Genomic DNA, 19,377 nt, shown 5'->3' on the forward strand with positions numbered 1-19,377 from the left:
TCCAGAAAATCAAAGTCCTCCATCACCAGAGCAGGTTTAGCTGCCGGGCACCTTAAACACAGAGCCAAGAGCCTACGAAAACGTATGAAACCTTTAAAAATGTCACTGGCATCAAAATATAAAAATGTAAAACAAAAAAATAGATGTTTATAAAACATAATGTCAGTTTCACTATACTGTCAAATATTCAAAAATATTCCACTTATAAAACTTGTTAAGATTTCATCTCTATGCATCATGATTGCTGAGAAATACATATAGCCAACTACACATTAAAAAAAACTTACTCATAGCCAGTTAATTTCCAAAGCAACGTTATAAAAATCCTTTCAAATTATTTACAAAGCAATACATTTAGTATGAAGGCATTTTACTATGTTGGCTACAATTGGGGTGAGGTCTCCCAATAAAGAATAAGCCTGAAATACTAGAAACAGCTGTTTCCTGCCACAGCTGTCCTGTGCGTGTGACCTGCATCACGAATGCTTCTCACCTTCCTCTCCTGAACAGGCTTCCTTGCAATATGTTAAGCTGTGGCTCAGATCAAATCCTTCTCCAGCTTCACCCAAGGGCCATCTGTTTGCATCCCACATCCTCCTCTTACTTCCAGAGTCTCAACCTTAAGCTGGAAGCAAGGATGGGTGCCATTCCTAAGAAACAGAATCACTGGATTGTGGGTTTTCTGAGGCCAGGGTAATTTCCTAGCTAATGTTTTATTATGCCTGGTCTGGTTGGGTGAGAGGAGGAGGAGGGTGGGGGCAGAGGCCGCCTGGAAGACAGGCAGATGGTGAGTCCAAGGGAGAGTGAGGGTGGGATGGTGCTCGTAAGGTGAGTGAACTAACCAAAGTAGTATCTTCGCTGAACAGACGATTGCCAGGGATGGCCTCCTCAGCCCTCACCATCTAGTTTTAGAAACTCTGTGTCCCCATTTCTTCCATCTTTGTCCCCAATCCTCAGAGGCCCACTTGCCTTTGCCCCCGACCCAGTCTCACTTGGCTCTGACCTGTACTCAGTATCTCCTTTTGTTCGTATCTTCTAAGCTTTCATGCTAATCATCAGTATATCCGCTACTTACTCGTCTTTGTCTCTGATTAATTGAAGGGTTACTGATCCCCACTGTGCGCCAGGCACTAATCATGGCCTTTGTGGCTGGTTAGCTCCCAGAAGGCAGAGACCACACTTGGGGAATCTTCTGTGACTGGTGTCCAAGTCAGTGGCTAGGTGGTCATGGACCTGGTTCCAAAAACGAGTTGGGAAAGTATGGAAATGAAACAGGAAATTAAAAAAATAAACACACCTCTATTTTATTAAAAAGGTACAGTTTGGGGACTGAAGGAGGGAAATAGTGTTTCTCAAAGTTCTAGGACTACTTAGCAGTACCCAGAATGTTTGTTTAAAAACACCAGCAGGGAACCTACATTTGGAACAAGTTTCCATGTGATTTTTAGTCACCCTGGAGTTTGAGAATCACTGGCTAAGGCATGGCATGGGGACTGGGATTGTCTCGATCCTTCTGGCTCTTTGTTTCAGGGAAGGATTCATTAGACTTTTTACGAATAAGCTCAGCTGACTCGTCTGGGAGTTCCTGGTGTTCCTTTCTTTGGGTCACTGAAGCACTGAAAGAGTTAATACAGTTACGGGTTGGGGAGCAGCTAAGATAAGGTCCCAAGATGTGAGTGCCCACAGCCCACCCGAGAGCTTCCCTGGTTGTCTCTGGGAGACCAGTCCAGGCCTGGGCCCAGACTGACCCAGAAGTGGAACTGCTTAACATACATTTCTGCCACATCCCAGAGCTCTGCTACTTTTCCTGTGAATTTTCCTCTGGTTTCACATCACAGAAGACTCCCTCTTCCTCCCTTCACTCTTCCCTGCTCCCTCCTACCCATCCATGTTTCTTCCTCTCCACCCTCATCTTGTTTCCTTCCCAGAAACCAAGTTATAAGCCCTCCCGTCTGTCTGCACCATGTTGGAAGTCTGTGTATGTCTGTGTGTCGGTGCTCACTGCATCTTGGCATGTGCATGGGAACCATTGTGGACTTTGTGCAGAAATGGGTTGAGCAAGAGAGGGCCAGGGCAGCTAGAGTCGAGGTAGAGAGTCTTCTCCAACTGCAGATAGTGTTTGGTGCATAGAGGCACACAGCTATCTTAACCTGGCAGACAAAAGAGCCCAGGGGAGACACTTGTAAGACAAAGCAGAAAAAGATCTTGGAGAAGGGGATCTGCTCATTTTTGAGGGACACAGTCCCAAACTACAGAGGAAAGATGACTAGCCCTTCCCCACATGCTGAGAGGACACCCAGCGGGCCTTTGATGAGACAGGCCGTCAATGGCAGGCAGACCAGAAGAATGGGGCAGTCGGCGTGAGGCTGGTCCTAGTTATGAAACTAGACAGTGCTGTGAACTGGACAGCACAGCTGGGGAATTGGGGAGGTCGTGAGGATCACAAAGAGGTAAGTGACCTGGGCTCACAGAACAGGTGGACATGTGGATTGGAGGTGGGCCGGGGCAGGCGGCCAAAGAGAAGGTGCACTTTTCGGAGTGGAAGCAGTGTGTCTCCAGAGTGGCACACACACGGAGTATTCACAAGGAAAGCAGCACGACCACCACCCCTGGAGCAGCAGCAGAGAACTTTCATTAAGGAGCAGCAGATTCTCACGCCACAGCCATGAGATCCCAAGGCTGTGCAGGGAGCCCCCACACTGAAACGCCGAGGACCAGCCCGACACACACGTAGTTGGTGCCAACCTGGCATGTGGATAAGGAAGACAGAAGCAGCAGGGCTTGGCCTCTACACCTGGTAGTGCGATAAACTGAACAAACCTGTATAGAGTTAGAGAAAGGGGAAGAAAATTGTATTCACCTAAATTCCCCTGGAAAGAGGAAGCTGTCTTTGCTGGGAACAATATTTTGATTTAGTGCTTAAGTCTGAAGCTGAGATCCCAGTGGAGGCCGGGGTGTGGGTGGAACAGCTCTGCATGAGACAGGAAGGAGTTTTTGAATTTTGCATGTTATACCAAAGACAGAGTGTAAGAAAGAGGCTGCCGTTTGATGCTGTTCACTGTGAATCCCTTTCCCCATCACCTCCCCTAAATTTTCAGAAAGTTACTAACATCACGAAATGTTGGGGTCAAGTGGAGCGTGCACACTAGACATGTAGGTGCATGTATTAATGTGAGAGGGAAGAACCAAGGGGTTGGGGCCTTGGATTCAAATAGATGCTTAGCAGAGCCCAGGCACTGGCAGGGATGCAGAGGGAGAGGAGCTCGGAGAGGAGAGATACCAACACGGGGGTGAGAGAGTAGGGAGCAAGTTTAGCCGAATCTCAGCAGGGCAGGGCCCCAGTTGAGTTCTGCTACATTGTTGTTTTGGTTATTCTCAATTGTGTTTTCTATATCCAAATCAACTACCACCACGACCACCACCACCACCACCACACACACACAGCCCTTGGGAACGCTCCAGGAACTGAAAACCAGGTATCTATGTACTTGGTGAGCCATGATGTTGAAGTCCAGCTGGGACTCTCAGGCCCACTTCAGAGCAGAAGCATAGACAAGAAGCAGCCTTCTCTGATGCTGCCATGCCCTGCTGTCTTCCCTAAGTCCATCTAGAGGATGGGGCTGGCACCAGCATCTCACAGCCTTGGTTCCAGTTAGGTCTATACTGGCAGGCATCAGTGCCCTCTCTCTACCAAAGATCTTTAATTGTGGCAGGGCCAGGGCCATGAAGGGTGGCTGGGATTAGTAATCTAGAAAGACTCCTTGGAAGAGACTTGCGTCTTCAATACTGACATCTTTAAGCCAAGAGAGGCAGAGTTGAACCTTCCCAACCAGAAAAGCCCCTTGTTGGCCCACTGAGTCCTGCCTCTGTCCCCTCAGCTGCTCTTCCCAGGGGCAGTTCTTGAAGGCAGTAAGGCAATGCCGATGCCAAAGACAGGCCTAGGTTTATCCGAAACTCTTGGTCTCTCTCAACTCTTCACTCCTGCATCCAGCTCACCTTGACAACAATCCCCAGACCTAGGGCATATATGCCTCTCGAGCAATTCCTGTGCAGCCCAGAAAGCAAATGGGAAGGAAAGACTACTGTTGTGATCTGAGATGCCACGTGCAGTCAGTCCTTTGAGAGAACTAGAATGGTGTTGGCATGGGGATCCAAGCTCATGGCCAGTGAGGCAGGTAAGCATCTCTGTCTGATGTGGTACAGTAATGAGGTCATTATTAATGTGTGGAAAGAGACCTGTTGGGCAGCTGGACACAGATAGTGTGTACCCTGGCTCCTGCCCTTGCTGGGCAGGTCTCCTTGCACCTTACTAGGCCTGGAGGGACATCAAGCTTCTGTGGTAAGAGGAATGCACATCCAATGCCAACAGCCGCGGAGTATCTGGGTACCCCCCTAGCTGATCCCAGGACAGGCTGGCAGGGGTCTTCTTTTCTACTGGGTGACTGGAGGAGGCTACATCAACCTTCCAGATGGCTTCCATATGGTTTCCCTGTTGGCTGGGGTGTGAGGGTTGAAAGTGTAAAAAAGAGATGAAGAGTTAGACAAACAGAAAGGGAGAGACTGAGAAGCAACAAGCTCTCCACAGTTTTCTTCCCTTCTCAAATAGGTGTCACACCCTCGTTGCCACGTCTCTTCCCCTTAACTCCACATCTCACCTCGCTGGGTCTCCTCTAGCTGAGGCACTACTGGAAGAGGCTGCGGGGGTAGCCCACGTGCCCTGGGGCAGAAGCCCTGAACTGGCTACACTAGTGAGGCTGTGAAGGTGGCCCTTCTTGGCTGCCCAGAGGCTCACAGTGTCTCTCTTTGAGCCTGGGGGGGTCACATGGTGGGAAGCATCAGGTTTGTTTATAGGGATGGACCAATGGCAGGTGGTGGATCAATGCTCAGCATAGAAATGGTTGTAAGTTCTCAGCTGTGGGTCCTCAGGGTCTTTCAGTTGCATAGTTTGAAACCTACTTGGTCAGGTTGGCCCCTGAAGCCCACACACCACATGCATACATACCTCCATTTGGGCCAATGGCCAGAGCTCGGCCTGGCAGCTGAGAAGACAGGCTCTTTGCAATTCATGGGGTGAGCTTTGCCTGTCTGTGCCTTCCCAGAGCTGCCAGCCCTCCAGTCTGGCCACCCTTCCTCCCTGCCTTCCCACCCATCCAGTCGGCTGCCCCCTGGCTTCTGTGCACCTACCGGGCCACCCGCAGGGGCACAAGTTGCTGGCCCCTAGACATAAAGAGCTCCAGGGGCTGCTTGCAGGAGGAGCTGCTGGAGTGGGTGTGCTGGAGTAAGGATGGAGGCGGCTTGCTTTTTCTTGACTTTGGGGAAGTGACCACAGGGGTGTGCAGGTTAACGTTCCACTCCAGCTGGAGCTAAGAGGAACCGGCAGAGAGGCATCAGGGGGACAGGAAGATATTCCCTCTCTAGGGCGGGAGGAGGCATTGCTTGACTCAGGGCTGAGCAGAAAGGGTAGGGTCCAGGGAATCCCTCCCATTAGAGACCCCTGGAACCCCAGGGTGTTGCATTTCCTAGAAATTCCTTGAATTATTATTTGCTGGGTTAGTTCCTGCTTTCTCCTTTGTTGTGAAGAATCTGGACAACAGGCAAAAAAGCAAGGAAAAAACTAAAGGAAGCCAGGGTAGCTGGAACTGTGAGAGCACTCACAGAGTTCATGACATGGGGCCAGGTTGTGCCCAGAATGTTCTCAGTATCTTGTCATCCAGGCCCTGCTCTGGACAAAGAGCTGAGGAAACCCTCACAGCCACCTAAAGAATTATATGGTCCCTTTCCTTGTCAACCTCAGAACCAACTTAACAAATCAAGACTTCTACAGGAGATGATCAGGACTAGTCTAGTATAAGGCAATAGGAAACTGAGTTGGGAGATACCTCCATGGCCAAGGCTCTTCCACCTGCCTGATGCTGGCACTTATACCCCTCAGGACACTGCTTCCCCCAGACTTAGGCCATTACCACTCAGGACTTGAGGAGCTACCTCCTGGCCCAACCCTATGGGAGATCTCAGGAGTTCTGAGTCACTGCTGTGGGATTCTCCAATTCCTCCAAGCAGCCGGTTAGCCCCCTATGGACTCTTTCGGCACTCGCTGCTTCTCTGACCCTGGTAGCAGGGGAGAGTGGAGGAAACTGAAGCCAGCCCTTCAAGAATAAAAATAGATCAAACTCAGTGGATTGGAACTCAGAATGACTGGACTCTCAGCAGCAACACCAAAACCTAGAAGGCAATGAGCACTGCCTGCAGAATTGTGAGGGAAAATGAACTCTAACCTAGACTTCCACATCCAGGCAAACTGCCAACTAAGGGTTACAGGTACATGAGGTCCTGGGTTCAATCCCCAGTACCTCCATAAAAATAAATAAATAAATAGATAAATAAATAAACAAACAAACAAACAAACAAACAAACCTAATCACCTCCCCCTCAAAATAAAATTAATTTAAAAAAGTTGAAAGACTATGAAAACGAGTATATGTATATTCATGTATGACTGAAGCAACGTGCTATAGAAATTTACACAACATTGTAAACTGACTATACTTCAAAAAAAAAAAAGCTGAGGGTAAATACTAGGTAAAGGTATTTCCAGACAATTAGGGTCTCAGTGATTTTACCTGCCACAAACCCTCTGTCAGGAAGTGACTAGAGGAGGTACTGCACTAAAACAAGGGAGACCTGGCATCTAGAAAACAGAGGAGTTGTCCCCAGAGAGAAGCAAGTCCCCAGCCTTTAGGAGGGTGAAGAGGACAGCTGTGACCAAGTCTGGAGAGCAACCAGGCTGGACAGGAGCAGGGAGACCCACAGGGAGGGAGAACCTGAGCACAGAGTCAGTACTGCAGGCTCCCGCTACCTCCCCTTCCAGAAGAGCCTTTCTTCTCCGGCTCTTTTTGAGGATCCCTCCCTGCCATGCTCTCCCCATATATGGAGACTGGAAAACTGCCCTTCCTTACACTCAGGCCTCCTCCTGGCCTTCACTTCTTCCCGATTCAGAGACTTTAATCTGCTCTCTTATTTCCCATCTGCTCCCCCTGCCCCCAGACACACCCCACATCCCCATGACTCATTTCCTGGCCCCATCCCTGCTGGCTGAACTGAGCCCTGAGGGTGCTGGACAGGAGGCCCACCTTGGGGAACATGGTCACCATGCTGCTCAGGCACTCTTGGCACTTCTCCCCCAGGTCCTTCTGCTTGTCCGTCCAGGCCTGCAGCTGGAGGTTCTGCAGGTGGTTGATGTTCTCCAGGAAGATGTAGAGGTTCTGGGCCCTCCAGGCAAACTCAGTTTTTTGCACAACTTGTATACGGTTGATCATTTCTTGTCTGGGAGGAGAGGGAAGTGATTCAATGGGTGAAGGGGCCTCTTCCTGCCCCTAACTCTGTTAACCAGGATGACACTTTGTTTGTAATCCCTGAGAGCAAGAAGAGAAACGGTGGTTGGTGAGAGCTGGGAAAAACAGGGAACAGAGAAGCAGGAGGTGGTGTCAGGAGAGGAGCCTTGGGCTGGGCTGGAAACAGGAAGAGAAAGCAAGGCAGGTGGAGGGGAGCGTGTTAGGGGGCTTCTGGACAGGACAGTAGGAAGAGAGGAAGAAACAAGGAAGCAGGCTTAGAGGAAAAGGCCACTAGAGGGAGAGCAGTGTGTGAGGGCCTGACCTTCCACATCTGCATGCTGCCCAGGGCCTTGAGGTCAGGCATCCTTTGCCAGGCTCCTCCCTCAGAGGGACCCTGTCCATGCCTGGAGTGATTCTCCCTGATCCCCCTGCCCTGTGCTCTTCTTTTCTTGTTGGGTTTTGGCTCTGCCCACACATCACAGTGGGTGTGGGTGGGTGCCGGGGAGGACCTACCGGAGGCCCTGGAAGCGTCTGTAGAGGATGTACTTATGGCACAGGCACTGCAGCCAGAGCGCGTTCAGCTCCATGGTGGTGGTGGTGAGCTCCAGCGCCTTGCTGCGCAGGTAGTCGGGCAGCCCCAGCTGACCCTCCTCACTCAGGAGCTGCAGGTTCCTCCTCTGGGCCTCCACGTCCATGTGGTAGACCTTCCTCTTAGGAGTTACCAGGGATATATGCAAAGGGAGCTGGGTCACCTTCCGGAGGGATGTCCCTGCAACAGGAAAGGAGGCTGATTTCTTGGGCTTCGTGGGAACCTGGTAGGTCCATGGTTTCTGGGTAAACTCAGTTGAACTCATGGTCTTCTGGTTTCTGGGCACAGGCTGCTGGGTCTTAGTGGACCTGGACAAGTGTGGCCTCCTGTCTTGTTGAGCAGATTGGGCCCGGCTTGGGGGAGGTGCCGGCAATGCCTCCTCCAAGGCCCTCCATCGACTGGTGGGCATGAAGATCATTCTCTCCGCTTCCTCCCTTGGCTGTCCTGGCTCCCTCCATGGGCCCCCTTGCTCCTGGTCCAATTTCTGCTGCTGCTTCCTTGCCACCTCTTCCACCTCCCACTGCCGCAGCTTCTCCTGGTGCTCCTGCTCCAGCAGGGCCCACATCTTCTGCCGCTGCAGCCACATCTCCTCCTCCTCCAGCCACTGCTGCCTCCGGCGCTCCCAGCTGAGTTCCTCTTCCTGGTGCTCTGCCTTGCTCTCCACAGCCACATTCCTAGAGCCCTCTAGGGACAGCTGCTTCTGCAAATGGGACTTAATTTGGAGTACTTCCTTCTCCTGGACTGCTTCCTGGAAGAAATCCTTCTGGTCTTTGACTTTGTGGCCTGGACTTTCTGCCTCTGGTCTTTCCAATTTCTTAGGAAACTTGTGATCCACAGAGGATGGTAACACAGGCTGAAGACATTCAGTGTCCCTGCTGCTGTACACATCTGCGATCCTTGAATGCACGGTCATGGTGGAAAGTGGCTGATACATGGAAGGCTTGGTGCCACTCTCCCAGGCCACGGCCATGGGACTTGGGGAAAGTGGTGAAAGTTGCTCCCCTTTTTTGGGTTCCTGTTGGCTTTCCTCCATGACTGCTTCTTTCTTTGGGAGGGTGTCTTTCTCAGTGGGGGCTGTGGAGTCAACCAAGACCTTGGCCGAGACTTCTGCTTGACCTCTGTTAGACTGAGCCTTCTTCAGCTGGAACTCTAAGGCATGCTTTATCAGGAGAAGGTCATGGTATTTTCCCCCTAGAACTTCTACCTGCTTTAGTAGAGCATCTCTTTTACTCTCAAGGACCTGGAGGGAATTCTGGAAGTACAGCCTCTGGCTGCTGAGTTCTTTGGTCATCTCTATTTTTAGGTACCTGTATTTGGTCTCCAGGCTCCTGTTCTCCTTGTACTGGAGGATCAAGGCCTTGCTGAGGTTCTCCACCACAGTTGACATGTACCTAATGGCCCTAACCTCCCCCTGGTTGAACATGGTGGAGTCCAGGAGCTCCTGCAGCATGGACTTCACCTCGGAGACCATGGTGCAAGTGATGTGCCTGTCCTGGAGCATCTGCTCTGGGCTCAGGGGCTGAGGGCAGGATATTGCTTTTTGCTGGCTTTGTTCCTGCCAGCCCTGCCAGAAGGTGTGTTTGGCCACTAGGAGAGGTGGAGAGAACAAAGGCAATAAGCTCCTATGGATCCAAGGATTATACTGATTCTCTAGACCCTGCTAGACCAAATTCCCATCCAACCCTCTTAGACTTTGGCAATAATTGGAGCTGGGCCATCGTATGAGGCCAGGAGAGATACTGTCAGGAGAGATGTCTGCTGGGCTCAGAGCTTGCCCAGAGCTTATGCACCAGGGTCTGTCAGCTCTGTAGCATCTGCAGGGCCCAGAGGGGTCTGTACCTATTTGATCCAGTTCAACTCAATTCAGCACATTCCTGATCCTCCATATCTCCTTCAAGTAGAGTTATTTTTCTAATCGTGCTACTTTCCAGCCTCGGTATCTGTGTTTGGCTACCTATTGTCAACTATACAAACTCTGGAAGCCCACCTGGCACCTGGACTCCAGATCACCTGGGAAATTTTAATCCTTTTTCTGTTACTACTGGACTATATTTGTAGAGAATTTATCACATGGTCCTGTTAACTGTTCACATTAAAAAAAAAAGCCTAGTGTCTTTTTCCATTTTGAGGGTCATGAACTCGTTTAATACTTTGAAGAAAGCAGGAAAACATACAAAAACACAGACTGTGCACTTTGTGGTCAAACCTATCCACAGACTTCAGCTCTTTGGGGATGGTTGATGGTCACAGTTGAATCTACCATGTGCAGAGCTGCTGGAGTGATTATCTTGGAGCATCCATTCATTTACCTATTCAATGAACACCACTGGCAGAAAAAACACTGTCTAACTTTAGATGAGGGACTAAAGGAAATATGGAAATTAAATGACATTGAAGTCAAGCTAGCATCTAGCTAAATAGTGTCAGAAAGGCCATACAGCCTAGTGGTTCAGAGCTTGGATTCTGGAATCAGATAACTTGAATCCCGTACTTCCCACTTGCTTTAGGCAAGTTTTCTAACTTCTGTGTCTCCAGTCCTGAAAAATGGGGATAATCATACCATCTACTTCATAGGACTTAAGTAGATTATGCATGTTTAGTAGTTTAGTACCAAGCACAGAACAAGGTGTACCTTGAAAGAGCTCCATAATTAATCCCTTAAAAAAAAAAAAAGACACAGCCTTTGCCCTCTAGGAGTTTATAATCTAGCAAGGAAATAAGTCGAGGATACAAATACAATAGGATTATTGTGAGGACTGTAAGAGAGACTGTCTCCTTCTCCTCCACTTTTCCCTGCTCCCCCACCTACCCCATGCCCCCGCTAACTATTGACCTTGCTTGACTGGAAGGAACCTGGCCACGACAATCAGTGGGAAAACACTAATGTCAGCTATTGTCCATTAAACCCCGAGCATGTTCTAAGCAAAGTGCCAGATGCCTCGCACTGACTGAAACCCTGTAAGTGGGCGGTGTTCTCCTCACTTTGCATATGAGGAAAGTGAGGTTCAGAAAGATGAAGTAATTTGTCCAAAGTCACACTGTCAGGAATTGAGATTCAAATTTGAGTTTGTTTGGCTCTGAAGCCCATGTCCTTGAGTAAGATTAGGAGGCCAGAAAACCTATGTGTGGGGTCTGGTTTTGCCACAGGCTCTCCTTGTGGTCCCTCCTCTTCTCTGAGCTTCAGTGTTCTCATCCACAGAATGTGGGAGTTAGATAATCTCAGGTCCCTTTAGTGCTGATAGGAGCAATATTTCAAGGTTGAGCTACGAGGCAGCAGCTCCAGGGAGTACCAACAGGAACCTGTTCCCACATCATACCTTCCTTCAGCCTGAGGGACAGCCCATAACTGCTCAGTGCTCAGCTTGGGTTCACCACCCCAACCTCTTACCACTGCCCATCCATCTCAGCATTTTTTTTTTTTTTTATGGAGGAGAATTGGAAAGACTCCCATAGACCCTGCTGTGTGGCTTCTTCCCTGAGATGGCATCCACCCCACTCAGCTTCTCTCCCAGATGCTCCTGGAACCTACTTTGTGCCCCTTTCTTCTGTCCTTCAATGAGAGTGGAGCAAAGGGAAATGAGAGACTCGATGCCTCCTTTGGTGGCAATGAGGGAGAGAGGTAACACCTTCTCCATCACCTCGATCCATTCATCCAGGGCTTCTTCTTCCTCCTCACTCTTCCTGTTCCTGATCTCATAGGTCAGACTGTCACCTGGAGAGACAGTGGGAGGTGCAGGCTGAGAACAAGCAGTCCTCTAGGGAGACCCAAACAGCCCTACAGCACAGGGGCTACACCAGCAGGCTTTGAGGTTGGATTGGTTTCACCTCTCATTAGCTGTGTGATTTGGGCAAGTCACTTATTCCCCTAATCCTTAGTATCCTTGCCAATAAAAGGGCTGGGTAAGGATTAAATGAGATAATGCAAGGGAAACGATTAACATGAGACCTGCCATATAGAAAATGTACAACAGACATTAGACAGTATTGTTGTACTACAAGGCCAGGGATGTACCTGCCTTGTTATTGCTCTACCCTCATTGCCTAGTCCAATATCTGGACAATTACATGAATTACTCAGAGTTAACAGCCCTGCTTAATTCTTGGGGGCAGCTGAAGGACCGCTAAACTGAGAGGTCCTCCAGGGCAGGGCAGTGTGAGGCGAGGAGGGCACATCCCTATACCATCTTCTTCCAACACTGCATCAGTCACCACACCTCACAGCAGACTGAGGCCTCCTGATGGGATAACTCTGATCTTAATCTGGGCAGCACCTGGCTCCAGGCCTGCATGCAGCTGGTCCACACCCAAATGGCTATACCAGTTGCTTACAGCTGGCATCAGTGGTGTTTGACCTAGTACCCACCTTTGGCTTCCTCTATAAAATAGCTAGTGTGCTCCACCAAAAAACTATTAGAACTAATAAGTAAATTCAGTAAAGTTGCAGGATACAAAATCAACATACAAAAGTCAGTTGCATTTCTACACACTAACAATTAACTATCTGAAGAAGAAGTAAAGAAAGCAATCCCATTTACAATAGCATCAAAAACAATAAAATTCTTAGGAAGAAATTTAGCCAGGGAGGTGAAGGAATTCTAGTGAAAACTATAAGACATTAATGAAAGAAACTGAAGACGACACAAATAAATGGAAAGATACCCCATGTTCATGGATGGGAAAAATTAATATTATAAAAATGTCCATACTACCCAAACCCATCTATAGATTCAGTGTGATCCCCATCAAAATCCCAATGGCATTTTTCACAGAACTAGGAAAAACAATCCTAAAATTCATGTAGAACCATAGAAGACCCTAAATAGCCAAAGCATTCTTAAGAAAGAAAAACAAAGCTGGAGGCGTCACACAAGCTGGTTCCAAATTATATTACAAAGCTACAGTAAACAAAACAGTATGGTACTGGCATAAAAACAGACATATAGACAAATGGAACAGAATCAAGAGCCCAGAAATAAACCCATGCATATGCAGCCAGCTAATATTTGATAAGGGAGCCAGGAACACTCAGTGAGGAAAGGACAGTATCTTCAGTAAGTGGTGTTGGTAAACCTGTATATTCACATGCAAAAAAATGAAATTGGACCCCCTACCTTATACCACTCTCAAAAAGTACCTTCAAATGATTAAAGACTGAAATACAAGCCCCCAAACCATAAAGCTTTTAGAAGAAAACACCAGGCAAAAGCTTCTTGATACTGGTCTTGGCAATGATTTTTTCTTGGATAGGACACCAAAAGCAAAGGCAATAAAAGCAAAAATAAATAAGTGGAACTACATTAAACTAAAAAGTTTCTGCACAGCAGAAGAAATGATCAACAAAATAAAAAGGTCCAACCTACAGAATGGGAGAAAATATTTGCAAATCATTTATCTAACAAGGGGTTAATATCCGAAATACAAAAGGAACTCATACAACTCAATAGCAAAGAAAATAATAATAATCCAATTTTAAAATGGGTGAAGGATCTGAATCAACATTTTTCTAAAGAAGACACAGAAATGGCCAACAAGGATGTTGATAAGGTGTTCAACATCACTAATCATCAGGGAAATGCAAATCAAAGCTGCGATGAAATATTACCTCATACCTGTTAGGATGGCTATTATGAAAAGGACAAGAGATAACAAGTGTTGGTGAGGACATGGAGAAAGGGGGATCCTTATATATTGTTGGTGGGAATGTAAATTGGTATAACCATCTTGGAAAACAATGGAGGTTCTTCAAAAAATTAAAAATAGAATTACCATATAATCCTGCAATCCCACTGTTGGGTGTATATCCACAGGCAACAAAATCACTATCTCCAAGAGATATCTGCGTGTCCATGATCACTAAAGCATTATTCACAAGAGTCAAGACATGGAAACAACCTGTCAGTCAATGGATGAATGGATAAAGAAAATGTGGTACATATAATGAAATATAGATAGTTTCCAACTTACGATGGTTCAACTTAGGATTTTTTGACTTTACAATGGTGTAAAAGTGACGTACACTCCTTAGAAATCACATTTTGAATTCTGAATTTGAATATGGGGCATGATATTCTCTCATGAGGCTGGGCAGTGGCAGCAAGTGCAGCTCCCAGTCAGCCACACAGTCACAGGGGTAAGCCAATACACTGACTACCATCTGTACACACACAGCCATTCTGTTTTTCACTTTCAGTACAGTCTTCAATAAATTACAGGAGATATTCAACACTTTATTCTAAAATAAGTGTTGTATTAGATGATTTTGCCCCACTGTAGGCTAATGTAAGTGTTCTGAACACATTTAAGGTAGGCTAGGCTAAGCTGTGATGTTTGGTAGACTAGTTGTATTATTAAATATACTTTTCAACTTACGATGTGTTCACCAGGACGTAACTTCATCATAAGCCAAGGAAGATCTATATTATTCAGTAATAACAGAGAAGGAAATCCTGCCATTTGCAACAACATGGATGGACCTTGAGGGTACTATACTAAGTGAAATAAGTCAGACAGAGAAAGACAAATACTGTACTATCTCACTTATATGTGGAATCTAAAAAAAGTTGAACTCATAGAAACAGAGAGTAAGTTGGTGGTTATCAGAGGCTGGGAGGTGGGGGAAATGAGGAGGTGCTGGTCAAAGGGTAAAAACTTTCAATTATAAGATGAGTAAGTTCTGGGGATCTAATGTATAGTATGGTGACTATAGTTAACAATATGGAATGGTATACAGGCATACCTTTTTATTGTGCTTTGTTTTATTGCTCTTTGTAGATACTGCATTTTTCATAATTTGAGGGTTTGTGAATACCCTGCATTGTGAGATGACAGTTAGCATTTTTTAGCAATATATAAAATTAAGGCATGCACATTGTTTTCTTAAACATAATGCTATTGTACACTTAATAGACTACAGTATAGTGTAAACATAACTTTTACATGCACTGGGAAACAAAACAATTCGTATGACTCACTTTATTGTGATACTCACTAAATTGTGGTTGTCTGGAACCAAACCTGCAATATCTCCAAGGTATGCCTGTATTTGAAATTTGCTAAGAGAGTAGATCTTCAGTGTTCTCACCACACACAAAAAAATGGTAACTAAGTGAGGTGGTAAGATGTGTTAACTAAACTTACTATGATAATCTTTTTTGCAATATATGCATATCAAATAATCACACTGTATACTTCAAATTTACACAATATTGTTTGTCAATTATATCTCAATAAAGCTGGAAAAATAAAATAAAATAGCTAATGTGAGCCTGCATTTAGTTTCTATCTTGCTAAAAAATGAGATGTAACAGTGAACTCATGACCTAGGCCTCATCCCATAAGCACCTAATGTCACAGTCTATTATGTTTTGGACAATTTGCCCCTCTGGGGAGGAGAGGTGATGTGCTATGACAAGAGTGTTTCCCTGGAGAGGCACTGCGATATGTCTTTTGCTTCCTCTGCACCGACCACCCTGCATTCCCCTCCCAACGAATGCTGACCTAGGGTGGGGAAAGGGGGAGGCTGAATGAACTGGGACCAGGGTCTTGCAGAGGAGACACCTACCCTCAGGACTGCACCCAATCTGCAAACTCACCCCAGTCACCCAGCCAGTGGAGAATTTCATACAAGTGCTTCTCTTTAGTCTCAGCATCTTTGGAGAAGGAGGTAATTTTCTCCAGCAAGATGAATCTGTTCTTGCCCTTTTGCTCTGTCTGGTGAGACTTCACCTTTTTTTTTAAATCATATCCTAACTCTTCCTGGAAGCGGCTGATGACACAGTTGACATTGTCCAAGATGTCTGAGAGCTGGGAAGAAATATCCTAAATGGGAGGCAGCAGATTGTAGTGTTTAGAGGGGTGAACTCAGGCACCAGATACCATGTCCTAAAGTGTGATCTTAGTGATCTTAGACAAGTCAGCTAACCTCTTGGGGCTTCAGGTTTCTTATTTGTAAAGTGGGGGTCATTACAATACCTATGTCACAGGGTTTTCGTAAGGATTAAACAAATTAATATTTGTAAATCACTTAGGACAGTACCTGGCACATAAAGTGTCAGCTCTTATTACTGTCATTTTGATTATTAAGACCAGGTCAGGAAGGGAGAAAAAACTAAAAATCCATAGTTCTTCAGAATTTCAGAATTTGCTGGGGACTTTAGGACATCTCTCCTCACCAGGCTCCAGAGGCAACAGATTAGAAAAATGAGGCCCTAAGAAACCTCAGGATCAGAGGCTCCCATAAAAAAAATGCACTAGAGGCTCACATGCAGGGTGATTCAAGTCTTTGCCCATTTCTCTATGAGCCCCTAGGGGTCAGCCTGAAGAACTCTGACAGCTTTCCAAGAACAGACCTCCAATCACAAACTCTAGACCGATTCTCCTGCTCTGGCAGGACCCAACACTAAGTGGTTCAGGGTCATCCTAGGGCTTCCCTGTGGGCTGTCCCCTTCCTGGGCCCATCCCTGCCTGGGGTGGGGAGCGCAGTTTGATTTCAGCTTGCCCCTGCACTAATCTGTCTATAAACCCAGCTTGCTGAGGATCCCAGGACCCTGTCCAGAGCTGGGATCTTGCCCAAATCTGGAATCAGTCCCCAGCCTCCACATTAGACCCCAAAAGAAGGGTGACACTGTCATCTCAGGGGTTACCTCCTGAGCCCGGGTTAGCTGGGCAGCCTCAATCCTCGAGATGATGGCTTTCACTGATGCAGGGGTCACCAACTGTGGAGGTGTATCTTTCTCCATTTTGGATCACTCTGTCTGTCACAAAGATGTCCTGTGTCTCTGGTACACAGGCCTGGACACATGATTTGGCTGCTTGGGGGGTTAAGGACTCCAGGGCAGCTCCTGAGGACCCTCTTCCTAGCTACAGCTCCTGTAACTGCCAGACATCAGGTTCCAACTGACCTTCTTTTCTCCAATGACATCATCACTTGGATTGGAAGAATGACTCCCTGTCATCTATCTGCTTGATTATCTAGCTTTTTATCCATCACCCAATCTATATTAACTTGACCTGTTACTTTCTAAAAATCATTAAATGTTATGCTCCCAAACCAAACATTAGAGTCTAAAAGGAAAAAGCAATTACAAAGAGTTCTTTTCTCAAAGAGGACTTTTTTTTTTTAACTTAACAGAGGCACTCGGGATTGAACCCAGGACCTCGTGCACGCCAAGCACATGCTGTACCACTGAGCTATACCACACTCACCAAGGAGACTTTTTTAAAAATTATAGCCAACCAATAACTAGTGGGAATATATTTCAGTTTGCACCAGGGGTAAGGACTTAGTCAACATTTTCACTGAAGGTAATTACCATTGCCGAAGGCATTTAAAAACAGATTAAAATGGACTTTGCTGTATGCCTAGGACTAGAAATCTACCTGGCACACAGTAGATATTTAATAAACATTTATTGACTCAATGAATATGTAAGTAAAAATACATATACGTGTAAATTATTCTTCCATGCTACTGAACATTTAACAGATAAGGAATTAAACATTGTACGTTCAGTTCTTAGCAGTGCTATAGCCACTTAATAACTTTTCACCTGGCACCCATTTGTCTTTTATAGACTATCATTCATTCACTTATTGAAAGTTAATTCTTTCATTGCCTCATCACTCAATGAACACTTATTGGTAACATTCTATATGCCAGACCTGGGGCTAGGTGCTGGAAATACAGAAAAGAGTGAGACCTAGTTCTCTCACACCTTGTTTATGGATATCTGTCTATCTATACATCTGACACTGGATGGTCCTTTAACCCCTTATGACTTCAGAGCATGTTGTAGTTTACAAATAACTTATTCATCCTTACAAACATGAGAGAGCCAGCTAAGGCTCAGAGGAGTTATGAGATTTATGTAAAGTTACAGAGCTGGGAAGTACACAGTCAGGACTTTAACCAGCTTTTCTGATTCCCAATCTGGGGTTCTTTCCTCTTTTACCCCTTTTCTCTCCCCACTCCCTTTTCTTTCTTTTAAGCCTAATCATACTGATAATTAGATTATATATAAATGACCTAAACAAGCCAATTAAAAGATAGAGATGATAAGATTCAAAAACCCAAGATTCAACTATGTTCTGTCTACAAGAAACACACTTTAAACAAAGACACATATAGGTTAAAAGTAAAAGGGGAGAAAGAGACAAACCATGCTAATACTAATGAAAAGAAAGCTAGAGTGGCTATATTAATTTCTGATTTTAGAACAAGAGAGATTAGCAAAAATAAAAAGGGAGGGACATTCCATAATGATAAACGTGTCAGTTAAAAAGGTGACATAATCCTACATATGTACAAACCTAATAACATAACTTTAAAATACATGAAACAAAAAACTTACAGAAGTAAAAGGAGAAATGGATAAATCCATAATTACAGCTAGAGATTTCAACACTTCTCCTTCAGGAATAGGTAGAAGAGAAAAAAATAAGTAAAGATATAGAGGTTTTGAAAAACACTATCAACAAGCTTGACTCCATCAACATTTATTGAACATCTCACCGACAAAAGCAGGACACGTTATTTCCAAATGCATATGGAATAACAATCTTGGCCATAAAACAAATATCAATAAACGTAAGAGGATTGGAATCTTACAAAATATGTTCTCTGACCACAACAGAATTAAATTATAAGTCAATAATTGAGGGCTATTTGGGAAAATTCCCAAATATTTATAAATTAAACAAAACACTTCTATATAACCCATGAATCAAAGAAGAAATGACAAGGAAAATTGTGACATATTTTGAGCTGAGTGAAAATGAAAACATGACATATCAAATCTTGTGGGATGCTGCTAAAGCAGTGCTGAGACAGAAACTAGAAAAGGAAGAACAGAGAAACTCAAAGTAAGCACAAGGAAATCATACAGGTAAGAGTAAAATAAATAAAACAGAAAACAAACAAACAAAAATGGAGAAAATCAATGAAACCAAAACCTGGTTCTTTGAAAAGATTAATAAACTGATAAAGCTCTAGCCAGTTTTTACCAGGGGGAAAAAAAAGAGAAGACACAACTTTTCAACATCAGGAATAAGAAAGGGGACATCACTATAGTGGGAATAATAAGAGAGTATTATGAAAAAACTTTAAGCCAATAAAGTTGGTAAATTAGATGAAAAGGACAAATTCCTTGAAAGATATAATCTATCAAAGCTCACAAAAAACAGAAAACATGAAAAGCCCTGTATCTATTAAATAAATTGAATTTGTAATTAAAAACCTTTCCCTCAAAGAAAACTCCGGCCCCAGACAGCTTTATTGGTAAATTTTGCCAAACATTTAAGGAAAACATACTACAATTCTATATAAACCTTCCAGAAAGTTGAACCGTATGGAACACTTCTCAAATCATTTTACGTGGTTAACATTACCTTGCTACAAAAAACAGACAACATTTTACAAGACAAACACAGACACAAAATAAAATGAAATGGAAGCCCCCA

At 45.3% G+C, this 19,377-nt stretch overlaps 1 protein-coding gene across 1 annotated transcript; it reads right to left on the minus strand.

The window, feature by feature from the left end:
• Positions 1-5,180: 5,180 nt before the first annotated feature.
• FAM186B (family with sequence similarity 186 member B) lies at positions 5,181-16,739 on the minus strand. Its single transcript, XM_010989727.3, has 6 exons — positions 16,563-16,739; positions 15,513-15,738; positions 11,450-11,632; positions 7,845-9,507; positions 7,131-7,323; positions 5,181-5,363 (listed from the first exon to the last, which is right to left on the minus strand). Exons 1-6 carry the CDS (start codon positions 16,656-16,658, stop codon positions 5,181-5,183), a joined length of 2,544 nt encoding a protein of 847 aa, XP_010988029.3. The 5' UTR covers positions 16,659-16,739.
• Positions 16,740-19,377: the final 2,638 nt, after the last annotated feature.

This window comes from Camelus dromedarius, chromosome 11 (assembly GCF_036321535.1).
Source record: "Camelus dromedarius isolate mCamDro1 chromosome 11, mCamDro1.pat, whole genome shotgun sequence".
NCBI lineage: Eukaryota > Metazoa > Chordata > Mammalia > Artiodactyla > Camelidae > Camelus > Camelus dromedarius.